An 11,759-nucleotide genomic window follows, 5' to 3' on the forward strand; every position below is an offset into this window, starting at 1 on the left:
TTAAACTCTACAACTGACCCACCACGGTTAGTGTTAGAGTCCTTGGAGGGGTTTTATTCTCTTGAAAACAAGTCAAGTGACAAGAAAGAGTCTGGGCTCCCGGCTCTACGCCGGGCCTGTACATTATTACTGGAATCTCTTGTACCTGTTTTGGCAGATCCTATTTTGGGTGTTGAACATCCAGTTCTGCCCTTAAATATAAAGGAGCAAGCCAAAAGTATTGCACATGAATGGAAGTCGAAGATAAACCTTGAAGGAGATGTTGCCAATGGCAATTCGTTGGAGGCCCAGGCCTTCTTGCAACTTCTAGCTACTTTTGGAATTGCGTCAGAGTTTGATAAAGATGACTTATGCAAGCTTTTTCTTGCAGTTGCACGGTGCATGCAGACATCTGAACTCTATCGTTCCCTTGGACTTGAATAAAAAATGCCAGGTTGGTTGGCTGGTGTTATGTAATGTTAGCCTCAGTGGCTAGGCTGGCAAAATTTCCATCCATTTTGGTAGATATGTTTTTTGTTGTTTTTCTGGCATTCATGGCTAGCTTGGTTTTTTTGAGGGACTGGTGGATTTTATCATTATACTTGGTTGTAGCTGATTGAGTTGAAGATAAATTTTGGTAATCCTGGCTGTAGTAAACCTTCCCAACGTTTTTTGTTTAGTCCAATGAATGGGTTTCTAAGTTGACGGGGTTGGTAGTCTTTTCTTTAGATCTCAACATTTCATATGCAAGGCAGATACTGAGTGGCCTCTACTAGGTAGACATATTTTTATGAGGTAGAAAGTTGTATGTAAGTTATTTTGTTGATATTAATAAAGGCACCTGAAGATGATCAGCTATGGTAAAGTGTCATAAGGCCTTTCATGAGTGGGGAACTGTTTACTTACGAAAATGGTCTCAAGCTAACATAGCTGTTATCTTTATTGACAAATCCGTTGAAGTTGTCTGTATTGTTTTTTCTTTCACAGTAAACTGTCTTTTGGTATTTCAAATGTTTGTGACATATTCAGATTAACTGAAAAATTTGTGACAATTTCATGCAGATGTTGTAGAAACCCTGGTCAATAGTGGAAAACAAATTGAGGCAGTCAACTTTGCTCATGCATTTGGGTTGACAGAGAAGTTTGCACATGTTCCTTTATTGAAGGAATATCTGAAAGATGCTAAGAAAGCTTCTCAGGCAAGTTTAAAAAGCGGGAATAACTCTACTGTTGCACAAGTACGATTGTATTACTGTTATACAAAATGTCTTGTTATGTGATGATCATTTTGGCTTAGTATTGTTGGTTATATCAGAAGTTCCTTTTTTGACCGATATTTTTATTTGGTGCTACAGAATGAAGTAAATACAAAAAAGTTTTCTGCTTACAAAGCTGTTATAAAGTGCATTGAGGAGCACAAACTTGAATCGCAGTTCTCACCAGATCCTCTTCAAAAGCGTGTAGCTCAGCTAGAGAAAGCTAAGGCTAACAGAAAAAGGTCTGCAGGTGCTATTAAGTCTCAACCTAAGCGTCCTCGTGCTAATGGAGGAAATGCTAGTGTATATATGCCTCCGTTAAGTGCAGATGAAAGAACTCCGACTCTTTATGCTTCTTCCAATGGTGCAGACAGAAGCTTTTATAGGTCTTTGGATAAAGTACAATATTCTGGTGCAGCTCCAGGTGTTACATCCTACAACCTACAGGGCCAAAATGCATATGACAGATCAAACCAAGGATTATATGGAGCATGCTATGGTGTTGGAAATAGGACTCCAGTCTCGCTTTCAAGGCCATATATGTATCCATCAGATAACATGGGACCTTCGTTGTTGGGTTCCGGTTCTTACAATTCCTCTACTAATTACAGCAACCATCACTTTGGCAGTAGACTGCCTGCCCCTCCTCCAGCTTATCAGTCTTCTTTTATACATTAGGTAGGTACGGTTCTTATCTTACCGTGGTCAAGCAAGTTCTGATCTTATCAGGCCCCATAAAACCTTTTCTATTGGATGTGGCTGGTAGTAAGCACTTAGCTTTGAAGAGGTTTTTTGACTTTGTTTCTATAAATCTAAAAGATTGGCAAAGTTCATTTGGCAACTTTTCACAATTTTCAGTGGTGTTTTCTTCTATTAAGGAATCTTCTATTAAGGAATTTTATTTTTGTATGGTATTGAGTGCTTCATCACTTTCCCAGGTTACTATATACTGTAGTGTTTACAGTTCAAAGATGATTCTATGCATGATTTTGGTATTTTTTTATTTGTTTGACAAATCAGAGAGGATCAATCTGTCTCTTTGTGGAAGATTAAAATTTGGTGAATAATATATCATTTGTGATCTTGTTCGGAGCTCATAACACAAGACTTTCAATTGCATTTGTATGTCGAGGGCTTGTCTTGTGCCGAATATGATTTAATTGTCCACTTGCACCTTACCTCATTGGTACCTGTTTACTCTACACCTATGAAGCGAATCAGATTTTATTTTGATTAGTCCAATTGTAAGGCTATTTTTGAAACTGGACCCTGCCCCTCTTAAGATGTTGCATGATTTAAATCCCCCTTTTTGAGCAGAAATGATTTGTAGTACTAGTGGTATAGTTGTTATACCCTGCATTAATATTTTTGTGTTCTCTGTAACGAGGACAAAGCACATTGGAGTTATATGTCCCATCTAGAACTAGCAATTGTCTCAAAAGGTACAAAGAGAGGCCGATAGGATTATTAAATTAGAATTGTTGAATTTCTCTAGAAGAGATGTTGGTTCAAGCCTACAAGGAGCAAAGAGATTTGATGTTTGGAGTTCTATGCTTTTTAGACACCATATTTCTTTAAATACAACTTAATTTTAGAAAAGTTCAACCCCAATGTAGTTCTACCATGCAGACATACACTTAAATCGCTATTGGGCTTATGATATTGAAAAATTCAAAGTAAACTAGTATACAAGAGAATGTACCAAGCTAAACCACAAGTTACACATCTTCAGACCTAAAAAAGTACATAACAATGGTTTGGTATATCAATAGCGATATCATAATTGCTTTTCCTTCCACATACATACAATTGCTCCAAAGGCAAGGACAAGAAAATTTTCAGCTCTAGTGAGCACCAGTGGGTCACCAAAACGAGTGACCACTAATGGCTTTCACATTTATACAAGGAATTGGCAAGGGACTTTACATGGACTCCACTCAACTTCAGACACAGCTTCAGCCAATATGGAGAGTGATTGAAATTGAACATAGCTAAGTAGTGGCATTGGCTCACAGTAATACACCAAGTATAAAATATTGAAGCTTTTACAGAAGCAAGGAGTAAGAAAAATTATGAAGCTCAGAGAAGTAGATTTAAATCAATCAAAGCTTGTTGAACAACTATAATGTCCATAGAAATAATCTTCCAATGTTCTGCTCTCATGTACAATATTTACACTTTGATCTGGACTACTGTTTGATACCAAATCATCATCAACTCCACGCATTGCAAGTGATAGATGAGTTTGGATGTCACAACTCCCAGAGTTTTCTCCAGATTCATCCTCAATCAATTCATCTAATTCCATGGACATTGTCAATTACCTCTTGGTCCAATAAGGTAGGTCATCTCCTTCTCCTCGTAGTAATTTCAAAGTCTGCAATAATAAGTTACAAACAAACAATGAGGAAGAATAAGTTCACGTTCTTACATTAACATTTATCCATTGTTTGAAATTTCACAAAGTCAGTTTAATACAAAGGTAAGCCACTTTATTTGGGGAAACCAAAGCTTTCAATTCAAATCTTGCAATCCAGATTTCAGCTAGGATAGTGATTCTCAGGAAAGCTATATACTCTCTTGATATTGGAGCGAAAGCAGATATGCTGGCTCTTCTTGCCTATTCAGGGAGGGGTAATTTGCATACCATCAACATCTGTTCTGTGGTTTAAGGGTGATGATTTCACAAATTGAACTACTAAACAAATGTTTAGATTACAACCCTAAACACTAGGTCTAAACACCCTTTACTCTATGTCAGAAGGATATCAACTCGATATTTCATGTGCCATTCTTTGTTATGGGAAAAAACAATTCTAGCACTAACTCCTCACAGGAAAGGAAATGTCTTCAAGCAACTAAATTTGACATCAGAAACTGAAACATATATATGCAACTAATGAGAATAAGAGTAATTACTCTGTTCATTCGAGGTTGAAACTGAGCTGCCTGTCTCAGACAACATGCTGCACAAATGACCATTCTCTTCATCTTCCTCATGTCATAAGCATCTTCCAAAAGTGGATCTGCAAGTTCTTTTACAGAGCCAGCTGCCAGTAATGGCCTTGCCTAAATTTTGAAATTTACAAGAGATTAAGATTCTGAACCAAGACAAAGAAACCAAAAGAATCCAAAATTATCAAATACAAAACAAGCAAGGACACTAGAGCCCTACCCACATAACCAAGCTTTCTTGGCCTTTAGGATTCTTGTCATTGATTGGTTTTCTTCTAGTTATTAGCTCTAGAAGAACTACTCCAAAGGAATACACGTCTATTGTTGTTTCCCACCCCCTCGAGAATAGATTCACTAATGGATTCCCACAGTCTGAAATAGAATCCAAGGCATCAAAAGGTAAACCTAGGATACCCACTTATTTAAGACATGTTCTCTAGAGACTGTCACTTTGCATTTAAGTAATTTCATTCATCCTCTTATGCAGATCTCAACAAGTTTCCTTCAACCGATCATCTTGGGTACCTGCTTGAGGTACTAGAGAATAACGAAGATGAGCCTAAGCAGGACAATGATGATCAAGAAAAGTAGAGACCATCATCCACAGTCTGTAGTTCTGTAAAATAAAGAACATGACAAAGATTTTACTTAGAAAACAAGCTGTCAATAATGGGTTCCTGGAAGTAGTTGAATAGAAGCTACTTTGTTTTGTTTTGGTGTTTATTATAAAAAAGTAATGATCAGTGAGTTTCTTTCCTTGCAACAGCTATGGACATAACCTTCCAGAGAGTCCATTTTCAAATCTTAATGGATCCAATGGTATTAAAACAGTATTATATACTACAAAGAAAACAATGGGGAACATGCCCACTATTTCCAAAGTTTTAACACAAGCATCATCAAAATCTGCTATCGATAAGGAACTTACTTGTTCTATATGCCTGGGTACTTAGAATATTCGTTTTTTTTACATTGTTATTTCAATGATTTATCTATATTCTAACAACAGACAACAAAATCTGAAACTTCTACCCATAAATGTATGTGCAGATGCCGTTGTGGAGCCGAAGAAATTAGCATGTAGCCACTTATTTTGTTTCAAATGTGCGCCAAAGGTGAGATAAACCAAGCACTCATTTGCATTTTTAAATCAATATATTTTTGAAAGAACATATATAACTGATTCAGGCTGCCATTTCTGTGAATTCTGCTGGTGCAGGTAATTAAATTGTCTGAGGAGTGCCCTATCTGTGTGCAACACAGGGGCAACCAAGTCTTTAAACTTTCTGCAAGGAGAGATTTACAATTTGATTATTACCCTTGGGAAAGAGAGCCAGTCCCACACCAAATGTGTCGTAGTTATACAAAATATACATCATGATACTCAGCTTGGTCCATTTCTCAGATGGCACCGGGTCTAAAATATAAAACAATTTGAAAATGGTGCAAATGCAATCCTTTGTACCTATATGAAGATACAGATAATGTACACAGTGCCCCGAGATACATCAAGGTTCTGCCCTAGGGCCTGATTTATATTTTGTTTTTTCCGACTGAGATCTTCATCCCCACTGAATTGGGATTTTCAAACTGAGCAGGCAGCCAGGAAATTTGTCTACAGTTAACTATAGAAAATTCAATAGAAAATTCAGAAAATGCCAAGGAAATCGAAACTCCAGCGAAGCCATCACTACTGTCTGCGAAGGGTTTCGAGCGGGTAATCTCTCCAGCATGAGATAAACAGGGAGTTCAACCAGCGCTGATTAAAATTCCAACTATAAAATTCCAACTATAATGATCTGATCCAACGGCACAATCTCTTTTAATCGTCTAACACATCAGATCAATGGCCGAAAATAGGACACGGTGGCATATAAGGGAGTTCTTCCTAGAAGGAAACGCCTTACGGCATAATTAACTTATAAAATATCTAAATTTAAACATATTTTATGATCAGACTAATATTTTAAAAGCTTCCTTAGTACAGGATGGAACATCAAAATAATATTTAGACAAAAACATCAAGCTAATATTTAGATGACGGATAAAATAAATATCATGCCAAGGGTAACTTTAGAAGGAAATTGCCAAACACATACCAACCCACTGCGTATTTTGAATTAAAGGTTAAAAATAACACAGTGAAACATCCATTTTCAGCGTAAAGAAAACAGGAATGACAATTAACCCATTAATACTGCAGTACACTAATGAAGCATCTGTAGTGAAACTGAAGACCGGCAAATGGAGATATAAGTCCTATCTAAAAAGTAAAACAAGGAAGCGAGCAGATAGATACGCTTAAAGCCTAACAATTTTTTGAGGATTCCTGAACCAAGAAAAAGAGTGGAAAGTGTGAAGTTTGATGAGAGATTCCTTTGCAAGCATCTAATCACGGTTCAACTAACCATCCGAGTCATTCCTACCAGTACAGTTGGTAGGATATCGCTGGTCGAGTTGTGGTTGAGATGGACACTCACTCGCAGTCCTCGTGACAGTCCTTATTGGTGTTTGGTAATCCTCTGGTGATCTGTTCAGGTCTGTTGTCATTGTACCAAAATGATCTACTAGCTCTCGACAAAGGGCAACTAAACGAGACTGTCGAAGACAACAACGGCCGCGGAAGCGGCGGTTTTCTCTGGTTTGCCTGGAGGCGCCAAAAATGAACCGTTGCATATTGTCTTCCAGCAACTGCAGATTTATATTTCTGCTCACATTTATTCTCTGCTGCTGTCGCCGCTGCCGATTTGGGTTCCTTATCTGCGGTGGATGCAATCCTAGCCAGTTATGATACTGCTATCAATGTTGCGCCCCTTCCCGCGGGTAATCTCTCTAGCATGAGATAAACAGGGAGTTCAACCAGCGCTGATTAAAATTCCAACTATAAAATTCCAACTATAATGATATGATCCAACGGCACAATCTCTTTTAATCGTCTATCACATCAGATCAATGGTCGAAAATAAGACACGGTGGCATATAAGGGAGTTCTTCCCAGAGGGAAACGCCTTACGGCGTAACTAGATGTTATCAAAGCAACTACTCCATTAGTACAACTAAAACAAAACTTGGTAATGTTGTAGCTGAAGAGGGCAACATAGAATAAAACTAAAAAGGGTAGATGATTGTCCAAGTAATACTTGAAGTCTGTTATAGATAGTTGAGTTCTGCCCACTCTTCAAATTTCTATCCGTTACCTGCTGAAAATGGATCAAGTGGGGCATTTCTGAGAGCATTCCTTGTTATGACAGGGATTGACAAATTTAAGGTAAAGTCCAATCCAGACTAACTCTCTTTAGTTGAAACTTGAAACAATCTGAACAAGAAGTCTCGTCTAAATTATCATTTGCAAGAGCATCATGAAAGATAGCATCATGAAATACCTCAAGAGCATTATGAAATACCGCAAGAGCGTCATGAAGATTATATAGCCAAAAAGTCCCCTTATTAAAATTGCTAGATCACACTTTCAAAATTGGTTGAAAGATTAGAATCTACACTGTAATGGTAAGGACCATCAACCATCTCGTCAAACAAATGAAGCAAACGTCATACATTTGGACTACTCATTCACAACATGACTAAAATTTATCAAGAACAAATAATTCACTACATTTTTCATTGAAATGAATTGTTAGCTTTTGCAAAGATGAGGTGTTTACTTTTGCAAACTACAACTGAAGCAAAAATTGGTAACGTATTTGGACTACTCATTCACAACATGACTAAAATTTATCAAGAACAAATAATTCACTACATTTTTCGTTGAAATGAATTGTTAGCTTTTGCAAAGATGAGGTGTTTACTTTTGCAAACTACAGCAGCATAGCCTAGCAGATGATTGTCCAAATAATACTTGAACTCTATTATAGATAGTAGAGTTCTGCCCAATCTCTTCAAATTTCTATCCTTTCCCTGCCCAAAATGAATCAAGTCATTTCTGAGAGCACTCCTTGTTATGACAGGGAATGCCAAATTTAAGCTAGAGTCCCATCCAGGGTAACTCTCTTTAGTTGAGACCATCTGAACAGCAAGCCTCATTTTTTTTTTAAATTACCAATCATATTGAAATACTGCAAGAGAAATCATGAAGATTATATAGCCAAAATGACCCCTTATTAAAATTGCCAATAGTGGAGCGTTTACCTGGAGTTCTTTGGTGAAAAAATAAAAACTATGAACAGGAAAAATCATATTAAAGATTTATCTGGCATAATCTTAGCAAATGTTTTTACTGACAAATTCAGTGCATGTGTCATTTTAATAGGGATTTTGTTCAGATCAGATACAACTTACAATGATGAGCTTTTTATCTACCCCAAATTTTCTCATAAATTTCTGAGACCAAGAATTGCAGAATCTGCCAGTTCTCTGCTGAGCTATTCTCATACTAAACATAATATTTCTCGGCTGCAATATCATCTATACAAAAAAAAGAAAAAAAAAGTAATCCACCAAAACCTAACATCGCACTTGGTTACAAAATTTGCTTCTCTATAATAGAGCTTATCTGTAGCCATAGCCATATTTGTCCTCTGGTCACTAAAGAGTAGCCATATTATCCCTTGTTCATTCTGACCTATATGCTGACATGTGTAGACAAGCTTGATCTCCATGTTGCTGATGTACCACTGAATCTGAGGAAAGTGTGAGTGATCTCACCATCCGTTTGAAAGCCACAGAATAGACAGATCCCGATCTATCATTTGCGAAATTTTTTTCTTTGAGAAACCCAAACTGCTCAAACACTGTAATCTTTTCTTCTAAGGTTTCTTTCGCTAGATTAAACATTCCATGTACCGCAACTACAAACTTCTTTGATCCCAGCTTGAAACCCAAATCCTCGGCAATTCTAAATGACTTCATTACCTTTTCCTCTGAAGCCATGAACATATGAGGATGGTTAGCTACTAACTCTGATAATACTCGACCCACAACACCCAATCTTTCCGAAAGAGAAATTGTAGATTTAAGCTTCTTCTCACTGGCTCCAAATTCCCTTGCATACGTAATAATTAGTTTAGAGATATCCTCTTCCTCCATGAAGGTCCCAAGGAAAGTCAGCTTAGACTTCAGGTTCATTTTGGATCTATAAAAAAGGAACCTAGGGTTGAGATAGACCACTCTTCGAAACTGAGCAGGGGTGGTCAAACGACAGCCCTTTAACAATTCCAACACTTCTTCCAAATTTTGAGTCGATTTTTCCCTAAGAAGACTGTTGTGATGTCTAAAGTATTTTGCAAAACAAAAATAAAGGATCTGTAAAATTAACTAGCAGATAGGCAATCGCATTGAAGAATTTCAATCCAACCGACAGTTCATCATTCATGGAGGAGAAACTATGTCAAAGGAATAAATGGAAGCAATTTTGAATAACGCTTCATCTGTGTTTAGCCTTATGTCAGAGCTTGAAGGCAGAGTTGAGACGGTTTCAAAATTACTCCATCTCATCCAATGCCATACTTCCTGCTCCATGAAACAATAATGAAACAATAATCTGAACTAAACCACACACAATTAAAGTAATCCACAATCTACACGTCATTGATACATTGAATAGATTTCATTTGCACATTTTATGATATTAAAAGAGGGAAATACATGAAACTAAATTTTAGACATTGAACAGTTTTCTTAATGCCTGATAAGGAAAACACATACATATGCATCTGTGTAATTTGGAGGTCCGATCGGTATAAAACTCTGGTTTTGGTAGCCTTTAACCACCAAAATAAAACCAAAGAAGATGCCGATAATTATGTTCATGAATACATAACTAAATAACAACCAGTAACTATGTTCTTGACTACATAATTAAATAACATCCAACAAACCGAAAGTTGCTGGGTGCAGACTCCACTTCAGTTTTTTCCCTATGAATCTTGGAGATAGCACCTATAACAATTGCCTGACACATTTCAATGCCTTTATTTTCAATTACAAAAAACATGAACGTCTGATTGTTCATGTATCCTCAATTCAAAACAATTTATTACAAGAGCTTAGTTGTCTGTAAAGTTCAAAACTTGTACTCAACTCAGATGCATTGTCCCCTCCATAATGGAATGCATCATGGATTCAAAAGGCTTCATCCTTGGAGGGATTAGTTTTTTTCCAGAGAATATTATTCAAAGAAATCATAAATGCATCCTGGAAAACCTTAAATCTTGAATAGCAGGTATAATTTCTTGGATTATGGTCTTTCTCATTTCCTTCCTCTGTTCCTTGGGGATTTTCTGAAGAGCCTTTATCACATTTATATTATTTTCTTCAACTGTCTCTTCTGCTATGTAAACTTAAGATGCCATGGATACTTATAATATGCTGTAAAGGGATTGAACAACACATGAATGCACCCAACTTTAAGAGAATCGAACAGGGATCTCCGAGTAGGGCTATCACCAGGAGGCTGAAGGTAGAATTCGGATTGCATGAAGAGCTTCACTTTGTTTTTGGGACCTAGGCAAACGTCGGAATTGCAGTTCAAAAAATTGCAACTCTTTGGTTTGCCTAACACTGTTCAATGAGGACGGAACGAATGGATTCTGTATTGTTGCATCTTGGAGAACCTGCAAAGCTTATTAGATGGGGTCTCTGGCTTATCCTGATCTGCCATTGCCATTGCCAAATATCTTCATCAGAAAGAGGATGAAAGAAAATACAAGCATCCAAGTATTTAAAGTGCAGTAGAGATTCAACAGTCCCATGTGCATGAAAGAGAACTCCTACATTGCCAGCTTGGTTAGCACAGTAAATGTGAAAGGAATCATACCATCATGGGTTTTTGGGTTCGTCAAGGATCTGAGTTCAACCCACTAGAGCTTTCTCTAGACCGAGTTCAACCCACTAGAGCTTTCTCCAGATCGATGGTCGCGTACAGTCTGTTAGCTCCTTTTCCAAACCCCATAGTCTCTTGAATGCCCCTCAATGTCTTGAATGAACTGTAACCATAGACACAAACAATAATAAAAAAAAGACAAAAAAAGACAAAATGAATCACAGAGGATTCGATCGTTCTATATCTTAGAACTCAAATTACGCCATTTTTTACCTTTCTGAAGGACTTGGGAGCTCCTCCCGTCACTCAACCAGGATCACTCAGTGAATCTGCCTCGAAGATAGTTACATGGAGAGTTCCATGAATCAATAGCCGAGCCATTACTGATCACAGCCCATTTAGAGCGATTTCTAAGCCAATCTAAAGATAATCCTTGCAAAAATGGAGCCTTTGTTCCATACACAGGAAAAGGAGCCTCCATAGTTATTAGCAGGTGGCTTACAAAGTCTTCCTCTATCACCACCATTGCTGGTCTACTGAAGCCCTCCTTTACTTATTGTGTGGTTTCTTTACCGTTACAGCTGCTTGGCAGTTAATAAACTCATGGATCTGCCGGGAGTTAATAACCTCATGGATATGCCCCGTATCCCATGGATATGCATAATGGAGTTATCACCACTGCCAATTTGGGTTCCTTATCTGCGGCGGATGCAATCCTAGCCAGTTATGATACCGTTGTCGATGTTGCGCCCATTCCCGCGGGTAATCTCTCCAGCATGAGATAAACAGGG

General features: G+C 37.6%; 1 protein-coding gene and 1 long non-coding RNA gene across 2 annotated transcripts; one reads left to right on the forward strand and one right to left on the reverse strand.

Annotated features, from left to right (window-relative positions):
* Positions 1-836: 836 nt before the first annotated feature.
* On the forward strand, positions 837-1,913 carry LOC149244687 (FRIGIDA-like protein 4b). Its single transcript, XM_089371617.1, has 3 exons — positions 837-945; positions 1,042-1,217; positions 1,335-1,913. The coding sequence occupies exons 1-3, from the start codon at positions 837-839 to the stop codon at positions 1,911-1,913; spliced, it is 864 nt and encodes a 287-aa protein (XP_089227743.1).
* Positions 1,914-10,751: 8,838 nt separating this feature from the next.
* LOC149244688 (uncharacterized) lies at positions 10,752-11,538 on the reverse strand. Its single transcript, XR_016245847.1, has 3 exons — positions 11,242-11,538; positions 10,963-11,131; positions 10,752-10,799 (listed from the first exon to the last, which is right to left on the reverse strand). It is a non-coding gene; the product is annotated as an uncharacterized LOC149244688 (long non-coding RNA).
* Between the last annotated feature and the right edge of the window lie 221 nt (positions 11,539-11,759).

The sequence above is a fragment of the Pinus tabuliformis genome, chromosome 8, assembly GCF_031772625.1.
Source record: "Pinus tabuliformis cultivar Carrire ecotype Pingquan chromosome 8, CPIR1, whole genome shotgun sequence".
In the NCBI taxonomy this organism is placed as follows: domain Eukaryota; kingdom Viridiplantae; phylum Streptophyta; class Pinopsida; order Pinales; family Pinaceae; genus Pinus; species Pinus tabuliformis.